The sequence below is a fragment of the Bombina bombina genome, chromosome 6, assembly GCF_027579735.1.
Source record: "Bombina bombina isolate aBomBom1 chromosome 6, aBomBom1.pri, whole genome shotgun sequence".
Lineage (NCBI taxonomy): Eukaryota > Metazoa > Chordata > Amphibia > Anura > Bombinatoridae > Bombina > Bombina bombina.
The window spans coordinates 1,102,373,354-1,102,395,181 of NC_069504.1; the positions used below are offsets into that span (position 1 = coordinate 1,102,373,354).

Below are 21,828 nucleotides of genomic sequence, written 5' to 3' on the forward strand. Positions count from 1 at the left end.
ATCAATTTCCTTATATGGCAGTTTCAGGAATGGGAAAAAAAATGCAAACAGCATAGCCCTCTGACATACAAAAAGGCAAGAGGCATATAGGAATGGGGTTTTAAATAATGAAATGATTTGGCGCCAAGTATGACGCACAACGCAAACTGACATTTTGTGGCGCTAACAACCCGGAAATGACACACTCGCGTCATTGCAGACGCACCTTGTACAAGGAACTCGGCGTCAACTAAGACACCGGAAATGACGTCCCTTTGCACCAAAAAAATTCTCGCGCCAAGAATGACGCAGTAAACATCAGCATTTTGCGCCTCGTGAGCCCAATTTTGCCAGTGAAAATTTAGTGAAAAAGCAGTCAATTTGAAAAAAAGACTAAACCCCAGGTAAAAAAAATATTTTTCTAAATATATTTTTTTCCCAAATATGAAACCGAATAGTCTGCAAAAGGAGATATACTGTACATAAACCTGACTCATGGCAAATATAAGTACAATACATATATTTAGAACTTTATATTAATACATAAAGTGCCAAACCATAGATGAGAGAGTCATAAGTAATGAAAACATACTTACCGAAAGACACCCATCCACATATAGCAGATAGCCAAAACAGTACTGAAACAGTTATCAGTAGAGGTAATGGAATATGAGAGTATATTGTCGATCTGAATAAGGGAGGTAGGAGATGAAGCTCTACGATAACAGAGAACCTATGAAATAGATATCCCGCGAGGAAAACCATTGCATTCAATAGGTGATACTCCCTTCACGTCCCTCTGACATTCGCTGTACTCTGAGAGGAATAGGGCTTCAACAATGCTGAGAAGCGCATATGAATGTAGAAATCTAGCACAAACTTACTTCACCACCTCCATAGGAGGCAAAGTTTGTAAAACTGAATTGTGGGTGTGGTGAGGGGTGTATTTATAGGCATTTTGAGGTTTGGGAAACTTTGCCCCTCCTGGTAGGATTGTATATCCCATACGTCACTAGCTCATGGACTCATGCCAATTACATGAAAGAAATAGTAATTTTTGATAATTTTATTTAAAAAAAAACACAAAACAAAAAAAACAACATTAATTAAAAAGTTTGGATTTTGGAATTCCAGATTTGGGAATCTGTACCTATATTAGCAGTGCACATCACCAATTAAGCACTGAATTACAAAATATCTGCTTACATAAAAGATGTTTTCCTAATATTTAAAAAATAAAAAAAATAAAAAAAAAATGTTATTTTCCGAGCACTTTGGAGTAATTAACCATTGCATTTCTTGTTTAACAGTACAATTTTTTTTCTGATCACTAGTTTATAATAAAAATAGATAGGGCGGGGCTTACATTAGATTTCCAAATATTAAATGATATATTAGACTTTTGCATATATTCCTACTCACCACTGTGGCAGACGAGCACATCCCAAATGTGAGCACCCATCTCATGTTCAGCCGATCCCCTATAATTCCACTAATAAACAGACCCTGTAATAGACGCACATTTGTATTTTAATTATAAGGAAGAAAATACAATCAAATTACGGGTTTTTTTTGGTGCGTTTAAAATGTGAGATATTTTTACGCATAATACAGGATGCAAACTAATTGTGCACAAGGATTAATATGTTACATATTTACATAGATAAACTCCTTGCTTTTTGCACTGGTGAGAACAAATATAAATCTGAAGGGACAAAATTTTACTTTCATGATTCAAATTGGAAAATTGTATGCTCTATTACCAAATTTGCTTCATTCTCTTGGTATCCTTTGTTGAAGGAGAAGCAATGCACAAGTGGGAGCTAGCTGCTGATTAGTGGCTGCACATATATGCCTCTTGTCATTGGCTCACCAGATTTGTTAAGCTAGCTCCCAGTAATTCGCTGATGCTCCTTCAAAAAACAATACCACAAACAGAAATAGGTAAAACCCAAATTAGCAGCGCTTCTCTGTAACAGGCTAATTTATGTATATAGTCTAGATGGGAGTTGCCTGATAAATTAAGCAATATACATTGAGGTATATCAGTTGAAATATAGTTTATAACAAGATGCAATAAATATTGGGACAGAGTAATGGTCCTATATAAAAAACAACAAAAAATTAAAATTTACAATTTGCTGTTATTGCAAAAACTCAGATCACTATTCGTAGGAGAAGATAACAATACTTCCCAATAGTGTTGTGAATGGTGGGTGCCGCTCCAAGTGATGACACAGGGCTGCGGTCCTGGTCTTAGGAAGTGGCTGAAAAACAAAATAAAACACAGAGCGCAACCCACTCTAAGTGTAAAATCATTTAATTTCAAACAATAAAAGGACGTGTAAATCGCACGTACAGTGTTGCAAAATAAACAGGCACAATAAAACCAATCCCAGAATGTATCACCAAATGTCAGGGGTGTGATGTCCGTCACCTCGTAGCTCACAATCCCCAAAACGGCTTCCGGATCGCCGTGTAAGAATTCAGCTTATGCCGAGGGATACTCCAAATGGCATTGATAACAGGGAAGCTGGGAGAAGTTCCTTTTGTGCCGCCTCGACGCGTTTCCTCAGGCTACGACCTGACTTTCTCAAGAGGATGTTTGGAGTGACGTCACTTAGGTCTTTTAAACAGTCCCGGTAAGGCGTGCCTCTCAAAGGAGTCATATCATTGGTTATGACTCATCAGTGAAGTTTTAGGTAAGTCTTGCACGTTACTTATAAACAAAACGTCCTTTCTGAATAAGCAGTGGACATATATAAACTTCCGCTTTCAAACCTGGAGCCCAGCGGATCGCGTGACCTCAGACGCTGACCTCAGCACTGAGGTCACGCGATCCGCTGGGCTCCAGGTTTGAAAGCGGAAGTTTATATATGTCCACTGCTTATTCAGAAAGGACGTTTTGTTTATAAGTAACGTGCAAGACTTACCTAAAACTTCACTGATGAGTCATAACCAATGATATGACTCCTTTGAGAGGCACGCCTTACCGGGACTGTTTAAAAGACCTAAGTGACGTCACTCCAAACATCCTCTTGAGAAAGTCAGGTCGTAGCCTGAGGAAACGCGTCGAGGCGGCACAAAAGGAACTTCTCCCAGCTTCCCTGTTATCAATGCCATTTGGAGTATCCCTCGGCATAAGCTGAATTCTTACACGGCGATCCGGAAGCCGTTTTGGGGATTGTGAGCTACGAGGTGACGGACATCACACCCCTGACATTTGGTGATACATTCTGGGATTGGTTTTATTGTGCCTGTTTATTTTGCAACACTGTACGTGCGATTTACACGTCCTTTTATTGTTTGAAATTAAATGATTTTACACTTAGAGTGGGTTGCGCTCTGTGTTTTATTTTGTTTTTCAGCTCCTTCAAAAAACAATATCAAGAGAATGAAGCAAATTTGGTAATAGAAGTAAATTGGAAAATTGGATGCTCTATCTTAACAATGAAAGAATTTTTTTTGGTTTCATGTTCCTTTAACGAGGAGCCAAAATGAATATTTATTTCCTATGACATGGAGAGTCCACAACACCATTCCAATTACTAGTGGGATATTCAACTCCTGGCCAGCAGGAGGAGGCAAAGAGCACCCCAGCTAAGCTGTTAAAGTGAATGTAAATTCAGATTAATCGGTGCCCGGTTTTTAATAATCCTATTAAACACAAGGGCACTTCACTAGTTTTCTTCAAATACTTACCTTTTAATCTTCACAGCCACTCCAGCGATTCCCCCGGCTGTCGGAAGCCTCTTCATAGTCAGAAATGACAAATCCGGCTTCCTCCAATCACGGCTTCCCCCCAGGGGAATCATGGCCTGAGGCAACGCCGTGATTGGAGGAAGCCGGATTCGTCATTTTGGACCCGCAAAGAGGGTTTGCGACGGGGGGAAGGAAGCGCTGCAGCGGCTGTCAGGATTAAAAACAGAATTTATGCTTACCTGATAAATTACTTTCTCCAACGGTGTGTCCGGTCCACGGCGTCATCCTTATTTGTGGGATATCTCTTCCCCAACAGGAAATGGCAAAGAGTCCCAGCAAAGCTGGCCATATAGTCCCTCCTAGGCTCCGCCCATCCCAGTCATTCGACCGACGGACAGGAGGAAATATATATAGGAGAAACCATATGGTACCGTGGTGACTGTAGTTAGAGAAAATAATTCATCAGACCTGATTAAAAAACCAGGGCGGGCCGTGGACCGGACACACCGTTGGAGAAAGTAATTTATCAGGTAAGCATAAATTCTGTTTTCTCCAACATTGGTGTGTCCGGTCCACGGCGTCATCCTTTCTTGTGGGAACCAATACCAAAGCTTTAGGACACGGATGAAGGGAGGGAGCAAATCAGGTCACCTAAACGGAAGGCACCACAGCTTGCAAAACCTTTCTCCCAAAAATAGCCTCCGAAGAAGCAAAAGTATCAAATTTGTAAAATTTGGCAAAAGTGTGCAGTGAAGACCAAGTCGCTGCCTTACATATCTGGTCAACAGAAGCCTCGTTCTTGAAGGCCCATGTGGAAGCCACAGCCCTAGTGGAGTGAGCTGTGATTCTTTCAGGAGGCTGCCGTCCGGGAGTCTCATAAGCCAATCGGATGATGCTTTTAAGCCAAAAGGAAAGAGAGGTAGAAGTCGCTTTTTGACCTCTCCTTTTACCAGAATAAACAACAAACAAGGAAGAAGTTTGTCTGAAATCTTTTGTAGCCTCTAAATAGAATTTTAGAGCACGGACTACGTCCAAATTGTGTAACAAACGTTCCTTCTTTGAAACTGGATTCGGACATAAAGAAGGTACAACTATCTCCTGGTTAATATTTTTGTTAGAAACAACCTTAGGAAGAAAACCAGGCTTAGTACGCAAAACCACCTTATCTGCATGGAACACCAGATAGGGCGGAGAACACTGCAGAGCAGATAACTCTGAAACTCTTCTAGCAGAAGAAATTGCAACCAAAAACAAAATTTTCCAAGATAGTAACTTAATATCTATGGAATGTAAAGGTTCAAACGGAACCCCTTGAAGAACTGAAAGAACTAGATTTAGACTCCAGGGAGGAGTCAAAGGTCTGTAAACAGGCTTGATCCTAACCAGAGCCTGAACAAATGCTTGAACATCTGGCACAGCTGCCAGTCTTTTGTGTAGTAAGACAGATAAAGCAGAGATCTGTCCCTTTAGAGAACTTGCAGATAATCCTTTCTCCAAACCTTCTTGTAGAAAGGAGAGAATCTTAGGAATCTTTATCTTATTCCATGGGAATCCTTTGGATTCACACCAACAGATATATCTTTTCCATATTTTATGGTAAATCTTTCTAGTTACCGGTTTTCTGGCCTGAACCAGAGCATCTATCACAGAATCTGAAAACCCACGCTTCGATAGAATCAAGCGTTCAATCTCCAAGCCGTCAGCTGGAGGGAGACCAGATTTGGATGTTCGAATGGACCCTGAACAAGAAGGTCCTGTCTCAAAGGTAGCTTCCATGGTGGAACCGATGACATATTCACCAGATCTGCATACCAAGTCCTGCGTGGCCACGCAGGAGCTATCAAGATCACCGAGGCCCTCTCCTGATTGATCCTGGCTACCAGCCTGGGAATTCGAGGAAACGGTGGAAATACATAAGCTAGGTTGAAGGTCCAAGGTGCTACTAGTGCATCTACTAGAGTCGCTTTGGGATCCCTGGATCAGGACCCGTAGCAAGGAACCTTGAAGTTCTGACGAGACGCCATCAGATCCATGTCTGGAATGCCCCATAATTGGGTTATTTGGGCAAAGATCTCCGGGTGGAGTTCCCACTCCCCCGGATGGAATGTCTGACGACTCAGAAAATCCGCCTCCCAGTTTTCCACACCTGGGATGTGGATCGCAGACAGGTGGCAGGAGTGATCCTCCGCCCATTGAATTATTTTGGTCACTTCTTTCATCGCCAGGGAACTCCTTGTTCCCCCCTGATGATTGATATACGCAACGGTCGTCATGTTGTCTGATTGGAACCTTATGAATCTGGCCTTTGCTAGTTGAGGCCAAGCCCTGAGAGCATTGAATATCGCTCTCAGTTCCAGAATGTTTATCGGGAGAAGAGACTCTTCCCGAGACCATAGACCCTGAGCTTTCAGGGATTCCCAGACCGCGCCCCAGCCCACTAGACTGGCGTCGGTCGTGACTATGACCCACTCTGGTCTGCGGAAGCTCATTCCCTGGGACAGATGGTCCAGGGTTAGCCACCAACGGAGTGAATCTCTGGTCTTCTGATCTACTTGAATCATTGGAGACAAGTCTGTATAATCCCCATTCCACTGTTTGAGCATGCACAGTTGTAATGGTCTTAGATGAATTCGTGCAAAAGGAACTGTGTCCATTGCTGCAACCATCAACCCTACTACTTCCATGCACTGCGCTATGGAAGGACGAGGAACAGAATGAAGAGCTTGACAAGAGCTTAGAAGTTTTGATTTTCTGACCTCTGTCAGAAAAATCCTAATTTCTAAGGAATCTATTATTGTTCCCAAGAAGGGAACTCTTGTCGACGGAGACAGAGAACTTTTTTCTATGTTCACTTTCCATCCGTGTGATCTGAGAAAGGCCAGAACGATGTCCGTATGAGCCTTTGCTTTTGACAGGGACGACGCTTGTATTAGAATGTCGTCCAAGTAAGGTACTACTGCAATGCCCCTCGGTCTTAGAACCGCTAGAAGGGACCCTAGCACCTTTGTGAAAATCCTTGGAGCAGTGGCTAACCCGAATGGGAGAGCCACAAACTGGTAATGCTTGTCCAGAAAAGCGAACCTTAGGAACTAATGATGTTCTTTGTGGATAGGAATATGTAGGTACGCATCCTTTAGATCCACGGTAGTCATAAATTGACTTTCCTGGATAGTGGGTAGAATTGTTCGAATGGTTTCCATCTTGAACGATGGTACCCTGAGTAATTTGTTTAGGATCTTCAAATCCAAAATTGATCTGAAAGTTCCCTCTTTTTTGGGAACTACGAACAGATTGGAATAAAATCCCATTCCTTGTTCCTTTATTGGAACTGGGTGTATCACTCCCATCTTTAACAGGTCTTCTACACAATGTAAGAATGCCTGTCTCTTTATTTGGTTTGAGGATAAGTGAGACATGTGGAACCTTCCCCTTGGGGGTAGTTCCTTGAATTCCAGGAGATAACCTTGAGAAACTATTTCTAGCGCCCAGGGATCCTGAACATCTCTTGCCCAAGCCTGAGCAAAGAGAGAGAGTCTGCCCCCCACTAGATCCGGTCCCGGATCGGGGGCTACTCCTTCATGCTGTTTTGTTAGCAGTGGCAGGCTTCTTGGCCTGCTTACCCTTGTTCCAGCCTTGCATCGGTTTCCAGGCTGGTTTGGGTTGTGAGGCATTACCCTCTTGCTTAGAGGATGCAGAATTAGAGGCCGGTCCGTTCCTGAAATTGCGAAAGGAACGAAAATTAGACTTATTTTTAGCCTTGAAAGACCTATCTTGTGGAAGGGCGTGGCCCTTTCCCCCAGTGATGTCTGAAATAATCTCTTTCAATTCTGGTCCAAATAGAGTTTTACCTTTGAAAGGGATGTTAAGCAATTTTGTCTTGGATGACACATCCGCTGACCAAGACTTTAGCCAAAGCGCTCTGCGCGCCACAATAGCAAACCCTGAATTTTTCGCCGCTAATCTAGCTAATTGCAAAGCGGCATCTAAAATAAAAGAGTTAGCCAATTTAAGTGCGTGAACTCTGTCCATAACCTCCTCATATGGAGTCTCTCTACTGAGCGACTTTTCTAGTTCCTCGAACCAGAACCACGCTGCTGTAGTGACAGGAACAATGCACGAAATGGGTTGTAGAAGGTAACCTTGCTGTACAAAAATCTTTTTAAGCAAACCTTCCAATTTTTTATCCATAGGATCTTTGAAAGCACAACTATCTTCGATAGGAATAGTAGTGCGTTTGTTTAGAGTAGAAACTGCCCCCTCGACCTTAGGGACTGTCTGCCATAAGTCCTTTCTGGGGTCGACCATAGGAAATAATTTCTTAAATATAGGGGGGGGGGACAAAAGGTATGCCGGGCTTTTCCCACTCCTTATTTACTATGTCCGCCACCCGCTTGGGTATAGGAAAAGCGTCGGGGTGCACCGGAACCTCTAGGAACTTGTCCATCTTGCATAATTTCTCTGGAATGACCAAGTTGTCACAATCATCCAGAGTAGATAACACCTCCTTAAGTAGTGCGCGGAGATGTTCTAATTTAAATTTAAATGTCACAACATCAGGTTCAGCTTGTTGAGAAATTTTTCCTGAATCTGAAATTTCTCCATCTGACAAAACCTCCCTCATGGCCCCTTCAGATTGGTGTGAGGGTATGACAGAACAATTATCATCAGCGCCCTCCTGCTCTTCAGTGTTTAAAACAGAGCAATCGCGCTTTCTCTGATAAGTAGGCATTTTGGATAAAATATTTGCTATGGAGTTATCCATTACAGCCGTTAATTGTTGCATGGTAATAAGTATTGGCGCACTAGATGTACTAGGGGCCTCCTGCGTGGGCAAAACTGGTGTAGACACAGTAGGAGATGATGTAGTATCATGTTTACTCCCCTCATCTGAGGAATCATCTTGGGCAATTTCTTTATCTGTGGCAGTACTGTCCTTACTTTGTTTGGACGCTATGGCACAATTATCACATAAATTTAAATGGGGAGACACATTGGCTTTCATACATATAGAACATAGCTTATCTGAAGGTACAGACATGGTAAACAGGCTTAAACTTGTCAACAAAGTACAAAAAACGTTTTAAAACAAAACCGTTACTGTCTCTTTAAATTTTAAACAGAAAACACTTTATTACTGAATATGTGAAAAAGTATGAAGGAATTGTTCAAAAATTACCAAAATTTCACCACAGTGTCTTAAAGCATTAATAGTATTGCACACCAAATTTCAGAGCTTTAACCCTTAAAATAACGGAACCGGAGCCGTTTATAAATTTAACCCCTATACAGTCCCAGCTATAGTCTTTGCTGAGACCCAACCAAGCCCAGAGGGGAATACGATACCAATTGACGCCTTCTAGAAGCTTTTCCAGCAATTTTTAGATCCTCACACATGCATCTGCATGCCCTGCTCTCAAAAAACAACTGCGCAGTAATGGCGCGAAAATGAGGCTCAGTCTACAACTAGGAAGGCCCCCTGACTGGAAAAGGTGTCTAACACAGTGCCTGCCGTTTAATAAACGTTCCCCAAGTTTATAAATGCAAATTGTCAGCATAAATATGAATAAAATGCCCAAATAAAGCAATCGATTTAGCCCATAAAAATGTCTACCAGTTTTTTAGCCCATAATAAGCCTTTTATTCTGTTTGTTTGACTAAGAAAATGGCTTACCGGTCCCCATGAGGGGAAATGACAGCCTTCCAGCATTACATCGTCTTGTTAGAAATATGGCTAGTCATACCTTAAGCAGAAAAGTCTGCTAACTGCTTCCCCCAACTGAAGTTACTTCATCTCAACAGTCCTATGTGGAAACAGCAATCGATTTTAGTTACTGTCTGCTAAAATCATCTTCCTCTCACAAACAGAAATCTTCATCCTTTTCTGTTTCAGAGTAAATAGTACATACCAGCACTATTTTAAAATAACAAACACTTGATAGAAGAATAAAAACTACATTTAAACACCAAAAAACTCTTAACCATCTCCGTGGAGATGTTGCCTGTGCAACGGCAAAGAGAATGACTGGGGTGGGCGGAGCCTAGGAGGGACTATATGGCCAGCTTTGCTGGGACTCTTTGCCATTTCCTGTTGGGGAAGAGATATCCCACAAGTAAGGATGACGCCGTGGACCGGACACACCAATGTTGGAGAAAGTTAAGTATTTGAAGAAAACGAGTGAAATGTAAATTTTGATGAATTAAAATGCCCTTGTTTTTAATAGGATTATTAAAAACCAGGCACCGATTCATCTGAATTTACATTCACTTTAAGTGTAACTGCCTTACCCATAACCCCCAGTTATTCTATTTGCCTCTGTCAATGGAGGTTGTGCAAAGTTAGTGTCTGAAGAATTTAATCCAAGCAAGGATTGGGGTCTAGCTGTGTCCATGTCAATATCTTGAGTAAGAGTAGTGGTGGCTTTTAGCAGTTAAAAGGCAGTGAGGCAGTCCTTTGCCTTACTTTTAACACTTTGCTACCCCTTTGCGGAAAGCCAGAGTTGGTTACTTTGTTCTTCCTTTTCCTACAGGTACATGACAGGGAGCGTAGTGCCTGCCACACCTTGAGGATTAACATCGCTTATGCAATCTAATGTAAGTGCCTTTGCCTTCTAGGTAATGAAGGACAGCAGCACTTATGGGTTTAATCCTCCTCCAGATTGTTATTTTACAATACATAATAATCCTTTATTAATTTAAGGATTCATATGGGCACATTTTTAATGGCACTTTTTCAATATGGGATAAATTATTCCTAATTTGGAGAAATGTTAAAGACAGAGTTCTCTCAATGGGCTGGGATGTTTAGGCTGGTGAGTCAAAGCATTATTTTGTATTTGCGGTTGCTTTGTGTATTAAACGTTTTTTTACAGAAAAGTTGATTGTAACTGGCGCCTTTTTCTCTCTACAGAGAAATTGTTTAATTTCCGTCCGGTCATGTGACACCCGCACTTCCGGTTTAGCAGAGCGGTGCCGTTGCGACTGGACTGATTCGCAGATTGATTTCAGCTCTTCAAGTGGAGGCTGCATTTGTTGTCCTCATAGGATCCGATTGCTAGTGGGGTATTTTCTTGCCGATAGGATTTTTGGTTTCCCTAATTTAATTTTTAATCTTTATTAAGTTTAAAGTTTTTTTTTCTGTCATAGGCAATCTGAAGTATTTTTGATATAGGTGTCTCAGGACTTTTTATTTTTAACATTTAATAAGGTTTCTGATTCTAAAATTTTTAAATAATTTTTATTTTTGTATCTAAAAATGAAACACAAGGAAAGAGGCGCCGTATGTATGAATCTGTAATAACCAGTATCAGAGATAGAGCAAGTGCAGGGTACTCACAATATGAAAAGGCACTCAGGTGTGCCTGTAGATGCAGGCTGGTATTTGCAACGCGTTTCTCGGTATACACCGTTTCATCAGGCATGTAATATGTTCTAAATACACATCTTATATATGCCTGAGCTACCTGTACACTCCCACACCCAAAAGACACTAAGAACCAATCACAATAGCCCTTTGTTTAATTGCTCATTAATTGAAGCACCTGAACACTTCTCATAGTATACCCCTCTAGGGAACAATAATAACAATTAGATGAATTAATAATAATATACCCCAATGGGAAAGATTAGTAAGATAGATAAACTTAAAATATACCCCAATGGGAGAGATTGATAAAACAAGTAGACTACTATTATGGATACACAGTGAGCAAACTGTACACATCTAAATAAATGTGACCATATTCCATCTAGTAATCACCACACTTTACTATTTTATATGAGGCAGCCCTACCTGTCAGTCTGCTGTGTTTACTATGAGACACAATTGTAAAGCTAGTATTTTCATATACTCCTACATATATTCCTAACCTAGTTTCTCTATTTCATACCAAATCTTAAATGTGGATCCTTTCACAGATATTCGGCTAATCTTTAGCATTTAAACATTTGAAAACAACTTGCCAGAACGATCGTGTGAAATATGGGGTAATCACTGATTGTATAGCGTCTGACGTATGGACAGATGATAGGCTCATTTGCCTCCAACATCAAAAAACTCACACCCCTATTACGACATATACTGACTTATTAAGGCTCACAACGATAATCAAAGAGAATCCGATGCCACCCCCAACATAAACAGTGCACGGCACATACACGTAAGGCTCCAATTCGTCAGTCTTATAAATAGTTATTTTTGTGCACACGTGGTTGTAGTTTATAATACTGTTATTTAGTCATGGTTACAAAGAGAATGGGTTTGTACCCATTCGGGAATATCTTATTAGTCATTAAGAGAATGGGCCTGTATTGGTTTGGTATGGACCAATTGGATATGCAGTTTAGAATGGCTGAAATCTTTATGTTTGTGATTGGGAAGATATGTGATGGTATATACGTTTCGAGACTGTTGCTTATTTAAGTGTTCCCATTATTGTTTCTGACGGGAATCAGTGTTTTGTATCTGTTTAGCGCTATCGATGCTACTGATTGGTAAGGATGGTGGCCTTTGTGGGGCATCCCTTATTATAGGAATGGGGTCTCAAGATCGGATCTATCTACAGATGTTTGTGGGCGTTAGCTGTCAAAGCTAGGTATGCGACGTAGAGAGGAAGGGGTGTGTTCTGTGACGAGCTTGCTGTGAGAGCGTTGTCCGTTTGATGCAATGGATTGATAACACTGACGAATTGGAGCCTTACGTGTATGTGCCGTGCACTGTTTATGTTGGGGGTGGCATCGGACTCGCTTTGATTATCGTTGTGAGCCTTAATAAGTCAGTATATGTCGTAATAGGGGTGTGAGTTTTTTGATGTTGTTGATTGGCCGGATGTTGGAGGCAAATGAGCCTATCATCTGTCCATACGTCAGACGCTATACAATCAGTGATTACCCCATATTTCACACGATCGTTCTGGCAAGTTGTTTTCAAATGTTTAAATGCTAAAGATTAGCCAAATATCTGTGAAAGGATCCACATTTAAGATTTGGTATGAAATAGAGAAACTAGGTTAGGAATATATGTAGGAGTATATGAAAATACTAGCTTTACAATTGTGTCTCATAGTAAACACAGCAGACTGACAGGTAGGGCTGCCTCATATAAAATAGTAAAGTGTAGTGATTACTAGATGGAATATGGTCACATTTATTTAGATGTGTACAGTTTGCTCACTGTGTATCCATAATAGTAGTCTACTTGTTTTATCAATCTCTCCCATTGGGGTATATTTTAAGTTTATCTATCTTACTAATCGTTCCCATTGGGGTATATTATTATTAATTCATCTAATTGTTATTATTGTTCCCTAGAGGGGTATACTATGAGAAGTGTTCAGGTGCTTCAATTAATGAGCAATTAAACAAAGGGCTATTGTGATTGGTTCTTAGTGTCTTTTGGGTGTGGGAGTGTACAGGTAGCTCAGGCATATATAAGATGTGTATTTAGAACATAGTACATGCTTGATTAAACGGTGTATACCACGAAACGCGTTGCATGTTTTTTACTCATGATGCATGAGTGATATATGTATTTTATGATTGTTTTTATCACTATTAAATCCTTTTTTAAATCATATATCCTCATTGCTGCTGATTATTCCATATTCTGAGCTACCTGGTGATCCTTTCCATTGTGGAGTATCCTGCTTCATATCCTATACAGCCAGCTGGTTTGCTGTGAAAACCAGCCTGCCTCTATTGGTACATTTGAGTGCCGCTTTAGAATGTGAGTACCCTGCACAGGTTGTAAATTAACCATTGAAACCTTACAGATTCACACAGTCGTGTGCTTTTGTTTGCACCTAGCTCCTGTGTCTTATATTGCTGAACCTACCACTCTCAGTCTGCCAAGACATACAGATCTCTATCTTTGGATCCTGGAGTGCCTTGTACAGCTAGCTGGTCTGCTGCAAATACCAGCCTGCATCTACAGGCACATCTGAGTGCCTTTTCATATTGTGAGTACCCTGCACTTGCTCTATCTCTGATACTGGTTATTACAGATTCACACATATGGCGCCTCTTTCCTTGTGTTTCATTTTTAGATATGCTGACCTTTGGAGGGTGAAGATTGAGTGCGGCCTGGAGTTCCATTGAATTGACACACCTTGGAATATACTGGACTATATATCTTTTGAGTCTGATATCCACCTTTGATTTGGGACTTTGGTATTTTGTGTATTGATATTGTTATATTTGTTATACCCTGTATACAGTGATTTTTGCAGGGGACTGTGCATATATATTTTTCTATACGGTTGCGTGTATACTATATATATATATATATATATATATATATATATATATATATATATATATATATATATATATATTATTTTTTTTTCTTACCTAACATTGGCCCTGCCAGATTAATTGTACTGTGGAATATACACACACATATATATAGTACTATACACCTTACTAGTCTTAGCGCCCCCTATTGGGTGTCTTACCCTAGTTACCATTATTTTTGTATCTTATTGCCTATTACTTGTGGGAATTATTAGCTATGGACATAGAACAGGATCAGTCCAGCTCCATGGACAAATGTTTACTTTGTTTAGAAACCCAAATTGTTTTGCCTATGCAATTTTGTTCTTCTTGTTTTATCTTTAAAATTTATAGCTAAATTACTCCCTAATGTCTCAGGATAATGCTGTGCATGATATGCCTCAGCTTTCTCCTCAAACGTCCCAAGCCTTAGTTATTTCTCCTACTGTGCCTTCTGTGTTCCTTTCATTCACCTAGGGGTGCTTATTTATCTGGGGATTTTGCCGCTCAGGTTTCTTCTGCAGCAACAGCGGCTTTGTCAGCTTTCCCTTCATTGGGTAAGCGTAAGAGAAAATCTAAACTCTTGCCTAATACTAAGGTTTCTGATTCTAGAACTGCATTGGCCACTCTTGCTCAGATGTTTGATGATGAGAATACTTCAGTAGCTTCTGAAGGGGAGATTTCAGACTGACACTTTAGCAGAAAAATCTGAAGAAGTTAATTTTAGATTTAAGCTTGAGCACCTCCAATTACTTCTGAAGGAGGTTCTAGCTACTTTGGACGACTCTGAACTGGTGGTTGCTATCAACCCCACAAAGTCCTTAAAATTGGATAGAGTCTATGATTCACCATCTTCTGAGGAGGTTTTTCCTATACCAAGGAAGATGTCTGAAATTATTGTTTAGGAATGGGACAGACCAGGGGTTCCTTTTTCCCCCTTCTGTTTTTTAAAAAAAAATGTTCCCTGTGGCTGACTATTCGTGACTCATGGCACACTGTCCCTAAAGTAGAAGGAGCAATTTCTACTCTTGTTAAGAGAACTACCATTCCAATAGAGGATAGTTGCTCTTTTAAGGATCCAATGGACAAAAAGCTAGAGACTTACTTAAAAAAGATGTATGTCCATCAGGGGTTACAGTGGCAACCAGCAGCGAGAATTGCTACAGTTGCAGGAGCTGCATCTTATTGGTGCGATGCGTTATCTGATCTTATTACAGAGTAAACTACAGTAAAGGAGATACAGGATAGGATCAAAGCTCTTAAATTGGCCAACACTTATCTGTGATGCCAATATGCAGATAATTTGTCTGGGAGCTAAGATGTCTAGCTTCACAGTTCTAACTCACAGGGCTCTGTGGTAAAATCTTGGTCGGCTGATGTCTCTTCTAAGACCAAGCTTTTGGCTTTGCCTTACAAGGGAAATACTCTGTTTGGACCTGGTCTGGTAGAGATCATTTCAGAGATCACAGGTGGAAAGGGATATTTCCTACCTCAGGACAAGAAGAACAGACCTAGAGGTTGTCAGACTTCTAATGTCCGTTCCTTTTGTAACTTTAAGGGACAACAGTCCTCCTCTTCCTCATCTAAACCAGATCAACCCAGATCTTATTGGAAACCCAATCAGCCCTGGAATATGGGAAATCAAAACAAAAAGCCTTCTGCAGACTTTAAATCAGCATGAAGGTTCTGCCCCCAATTCCTGTGTGGATCAGGAGGGGGGCAGGCTCTCTTTTTCATCAAGCCTGGATACGTGATGTCCCAGACCCTTGGGCGGTGGACATAGTATCCAGGGTTACAGAATGAGATTCAAGTTTTGCCCTCCCAGGGGCAGATTTCTCCTGTCAAGACTTTCCTCAAACCAAATAAAAAAGGAAGCCTTCTTAAACTGTGTAAAAGACCGATTCTCTCTGGGAGTTATTGCTCCTGCCCCTCTAGCAGAACAGGGTCTAGGATTCTACTCAAATCTATTTGTGATTCCCAAAAAGGAGGGAACTTTTCGTCCCATTTTAGACCTCAAGTGTTTAAACAAATTCCACAGGGTTCCGTCCTTCAAGATGGAAACTATTCCTTCCATTCTCCCTTTGGTAAAGGAAGGTCAGTTTATGATGACCATATACCTGAAAGACTCATACCTTCACATTCCCATACACAGAGAACACCATCAGTATCGGAGGTTTGCCTTTCTGGACAAGCACTTCCAATGTGTTGCACTTCCATTTGGTCTGGCCACGGCTCCCAGAATATTCACAAAGGTTCTGAGGGCGCTTTTGGCTGTGATCAGATCCCAGAAAATTGTTGTAGCGCCTTATCTAGACGACATCTTAGTTCAGGCGTCATCTTTTCAACTAGCCCAATCGCATACAGAGATGCTGTTGTCTTTTCTACGTTCCCATAGGTAGAAGGTGAATTTGGAAAAAAGTTATCTTGTTCCATCTACCAAAGTGTGTTTCCTAGGGACTATAATAGATTTCCTGTCCATGAAGTGCTTTCTGACGGAGGTCAGAAAGGACAAGATTCTTGCTTCCTGTCTTTCTCTTCAGTCTGCTTTCCGTCCATCTGTGGCCCAATGCATGGAGGTGGTCTTATGGTGGCATCAATGGACATCATTCCTTTTGCTCGGTTCCATCTACGACCATTACATCTTTGTATGCTCCTTCAATGGAATGGAGATCATTCGGATTTAGCTCAAAGGATAAATCTGGACCCTCTGACAAGAGATTCTCTCTCATGGTGGGTGTCTCAGGAACATCTGTCTCGGGGCACTTGCTTTCTCAGAACTTCATGGGAAATTATGACTATAGACGCCAGCCTGTCAGGTTGGGGTGCTGTTTGGGGCCCTCTAAAGGCTCAGGGCCTGTGATCTCAGGAGGAGTCTTCTCTTCCAATAAACATTTTGGAGTTGAGAGCTATCTTCAATGCCCTATTAGCGTGGCCTCAACTGGCGTTGGTCTGGTTTATAAAAGATTTCAAATTGGACATCACCACCTCAGTGGCTTACATCAACCACCAGGGAGGGACTCAGAGTTCCTTAGCCATGAAGGAGGTGACTTGAATTCTGCAGTGGGCGGAAGGCCACGATTATTTCCTATCTGCCATCCACATTCCAGGAATGGACAATCGGGAGGCAGATTTTCTGAGCAGACTTTTCATCCCGGGGAGTGGGCTCTCCATCCTGAAGTGTTCTCTCAGATAACCCTCAAGTGGGGGGGGGTTCCAGAGTTGGATCTGATGGCGTCCCGCCTGGTAGATGCTCTAGCGGTTCCTTGGAGGTTTTCTCTGGCTTATCCGTTTCCTCCGTTTGCTCTCCGTCTGCAAGTAATTGCTTGTATCAAACAAGAGAGAGCATCAGTGATTCTAGTAGCTACTGCATGGCCTCGCAAGATATGGTTTGCGGATCTGGTGAGGATGTCTTTTCTACCTTGGAGATTACCTCTGAGGAAAGACCTTCTACTTCAGGGTCCTTTCCTCCATCCAAACCTAGATTCTCTGAAGCTAACTGGGTGGAGATTGATAGTTCTGTCTAAGCATGGTTTTTCTGAAGCTGTCATTGATACTATGATTCAAGCTCGGAAGCCGGTTACTTGCAAGATTTACCATAAGATATGGCATAAATATCTTTATTGGTATGATTCTAAGGGGTTCTCCTGGAGCCGGGTGATGATTCCCCGGATTTTGTCTTTTCTTCCGGATGGACTTGATAAGGGTTTATTGGTCAGTTCTCTAAAAGGTCAGATTTCAGCATTATCTATCCTTTTTCACAAACGTCTGGCTGATCTACCAGATGTTCAAGCCTTTGTATAGGCCCTGGTTAGAATCAGGCCTGTGTTTAAACCTGTTGCTCCCCATGGAGCCTTAATTTAGTTCTTAAGGTTTTACAGCAGGCTCCGTTCGAGCCTATGCATGTTGTTGATATAAAACGGTTATCCTGGAAGTTTTTGTTTCTTGTGGCAATTTCTTCCGCTCGCAGAGTGCGATTCCCCCTACCTTATTTTTTATGCTCATAAGGTGGTCCTTCATACTATATTGGGTTTTCTCCCTATGGTAGTATCGGATCGAAACATTAATCAGGAAATTGTTGTTCCTTCTCTTTGTCCTAATCCTTCTTCTCATAAGGAACGTCTTTTGCATAACTTGGATGTTGTGTGGGCTCTAAAGTTTTACTTACAAGCTACTAAAGATTTTTGGCAATCTTCTGCCCTGTTTGTTGTTTTCTCTGGAAAACGTAAGGGTCAGAAGGTCACTTCTAATTCTCTGTCTCTCTGGTTGAGAAATTTGATTTGTTTGGCTTATGAGACTGCTGGACAGCAGCCTCCTGAGAGAGCTACGGCTCATTCCACTAGGGCTATATCCTCGTCTTTGGCTTTCAAAAATTAAGCTACTGTGGAACAGATTTGCAAGGCGGCTACTTAATCCTCTCTGCATACTTTTTCCAAATTCTACAAATTTGATACTTTTGCCTCGGCTGAGGCTTATTTTGGAAGAAAGGTTCTTCAAGCGGTGGTGCCTTCTGTTTAGGTTCTCCTGCCATTTTTTCTGCATCCCTTTTCATTCTGTCCTCTAGCTTGGGTATTGGTTCCCACTAGTAATTTGAATGATGTTGTGGACTCTCCATGTCATAGGAAAGAAAACAAAATGTATGCTTACCTGATAAATTTCTTTCTTTCCAAACATGGAGAGTCCAGGACCCCGTCCGCTTTTAATTATCATTCAGCAGTTGTTTTGTGTAAAATTCAGGCAACTTTTCACCCTTGTGTTTCTTCCTTTTCCATTTCCTTCGGCTGAATGACTGGGGGTTATGGGTAAGGCAGTTACACTTAATAGCTTTGCTGGGGTTCTCTTTGCCTCCTCCTGCTGGCCAGGAGTTGAATATCCCACTAGTAATTGGAATGACATTGTGGACTCTCCATGTCCGAAAAGTAAGAAATTTATCAGGTAAGCATAAATTTTGTTTTTAAGAGTATAAAATGTTCGGCAACTGTACTAGCCTCAGCCTGATACCTACAATGCACAGTCTGCTCATTCTGATAAATTATTATAAACTTACGGTTATCTCTTTGCGAATTTAAAATTAAATTATTAAAGGGACATTATAAAAATCATGTTCCTGAATAAATCAATATTCTCTTGTCACACTTGCAAAGGCATGTCCCTCTCCACCAATAAAACAAAGCCAGTTGTCCTTATCAGCCAGCGAGGATTAGTAGGCAGTACAAAACAAAGTACTGCAGTATTTAAATAGCTTTTTGTTACATGTTTATATATTTTATTTTTATTATTATTATGTTATGTCATTTATTAATGTTACTTAAGCTATCTAATGCACAAATTCATTGGTGAGTAAAATCTGCTGGGTAGTGTGCCCGCTAAAAAGGTCCTAGGGAGAACACTATAAATAAATATATACATACAGCTGTGCTCATAAGTTTACATACCCTGGCAGAATTTATGATTTCTTGGCCATTTTTCAGAGAATATGAATGATGACACAAAAACTTTTCTTTCACTCATGGTTAGTGTTTGGCTGAAGCCATTTATTATCAATCAACTGTGTTTACTCTTTTTAAATCATAATGACAACAGAAACTACCCAAATGACCCTGATCAAAAGTTTACATACCCTGGTGGTTTTGGCCTGATAATATGCACACAAGTAGACACCAAGGGGTTTGAATGGCTATTAAAGGTAACCATCCTCTCACCTGTGATCTGTTTTCTTGTAATTAGTGTGTGTGTATAAAAGGTCAATGAGTTTCTGGACTCCTGACAGACCCTTGCATCTTTCATCCAGTGCTGCACTGACGAATCTGGATTCTGAGTCATGGGGAAAGCAAAAGAATTGTCAAAGGATCAGCGGGAAAGGTAGTTGAACTGTATAAAACAGGAAAGGGATATAAAAAGATATCCAAGGAATTGAGAATGCAAATCAGCAGTGTTCAAACTCTAATCAAGAAGTGCAAAATGAGGCGTTCTGTTGAAACCAAACCACGGTCAGGTAAACCAACTAAAATTTCAGCCATAACTGCCAGGAAAATTGTTCGGGATGCAAAGACAAACCCACAAATAACTTCAGGTGAAATACCGGACATCTGTTGCAGCTGTTTCAAGATGCACAATAAGGAGGCACTTGTAGAAAGATGGGCTGCATGGTCAAGTCGCCAGAAGAAAGCCATTACTACGCAAATGCCACAAAGTATCCGACAAAGTAACCTTCTTGCACAAAGTCATTTGGAGTGAGGAGATCAAAATTAAGCTTTTTGGACACAACTATAAACGCTACATTTGTAGAGGAGTCAACAAGGCCTATGATGAAAGGTACACCATTCCTACTGTGAAACAAGGAGGTGGATCACTGATGTTTTGGGGATGTGTGAGCTACAAAGGCACAGGAAATTTGTTCAGAATTGATGGCAAGATGAATGCAGTATGTTATCAAACAGAACGCCTCATTTTGCACTTCTTGATTAGTTTTTGAACACTGCTGATTTGCATTCTCAATTCCTTGGATATCTTTTTATATCCCTTTCCTGTTTTATACAGTTCAACTACCTTTTCCCGTAGATCCTTTGACAATTCTTTTTCTTTCCCCATGACTCAGAATCCAGAAACATCAGTGCAGCACTGGATGAAAGATGCAAGGGTCTGTCAGGAGTCCAGAAACTCATTGACCTTTTATACACACACACACTAATTACAAGCAAACAGATCACAGGTGAGGATGGTTACCTTAAATATCCATTCAAACCCCTTTGTGTCAACTTGTGTGCATGTTATCAGGCCAAAATCACCAGGGTATGTAAACTTTTCATCAGGGTCATTTGGGTAGTTTCTGTTGTCATTATGATTTAAAAAGAGTAAACACAGATGATTGATAATAAATGGCTTCAGCCAAACACTAACCATTTTGTGTTATCATTCATATTCTCTGAAAAATGGCCATGAAATCATAAATTCTGCCATGGTATGTAAACTTGTGAGCACAACTGTATTTATTTTGGCATGTGTAAATACTGCTCTTTAATGTGTGTGATAAATATAATTCTTTAATGTGTGCCCCTTTAAAGACCTGAGAATTAAAAGCTATTTGGCCATTGACTGCCTTACAAACATACAGAACAGTAGCTGCACTTTAACTTACCACCGCATAGGAGAAGAGGAAAATAGTGTCCAGTAGCCCCAGGAAGAGTGTAGCGGAGTCAGTATCAGGGAAAAGGGGGTTATTATTCCACGTCTGTAAGAGGAAAACACAATCTAAATACATACAAATCTAATGATAAAACACAGCTACACATATGTCTAAAATAAAATACTGCTTTATATGAGGTTATAGGGCGCAGTTACAGTCATTTGGCCTAATCATATTGTGCTTCTCTGAAACCAGTATACACAGTGCGACGTTCATGCCTTGTCTACTAACGCCTGCTGTGCCACGGTTATCCCTTGGTACTGCCATATACCCTAATACACAGTGCCACACTAACGCCTGCTGTGCCATGGTTATCCCTTGGTACTGCCATATAACCTAATACAAAGTGCCACGCTAACGCCTGCTGTGCAACGGTTATCCCTTGGTACTGCCATATACACTAATACACAGTGCCACGCTAATGCCTACTGTGCAACGGTTATCCCTTGGTACTGCCATATACCCTAATACACAGTGCCACACTAACACCTCCTGTGCCACGGTTATCCCTTGGTACTGCCATATACCCTAATACACAGTGCCACACTAACGCCTGCTGTGCCACGGTTATCCCTTGGTACTGCCATATAACCTAATACACAGTGCCACACTAACGCCTCCTGTGCCACGGTTATCCCTTGGTACTGCCATATACCCTAATACACAGTGCCACACTAACGCCTGCTGTGCCACGGTTA

General features: G+C 41.1%; 1 protein-coding gene across 2 annotated transcripts in view; it reads right to left on the bottom strand.

Annotated features, from left to right (window-relative positions):
* Window positions 1-21,828, bottom strand: part of SLC37A3 (solute carrier family 37 member 3) — a 176,853-nt gene that overhangs the window by 101,164 nt on the left and 53,861 nt on the right. For both annotated transcript variants that reach the window (XM_053719032.1, XM_053719031.1), the window contains exons 4-5: window positions 21,083-21,175; window positions 1,402-1,485 (exon numbers count right to left, since the gene is read on the bottom strand). In XM_053719032.1, coding sequence (XP_053575007.1) covers window positions 1,402-1,485; window positions 21,083-21,175 — 177 coding nt within the window. The remainder of the gene's footprint in view (window positions 1-1,401; window positions 1,486-21,082; window positions 21,176-21,828) is intronic.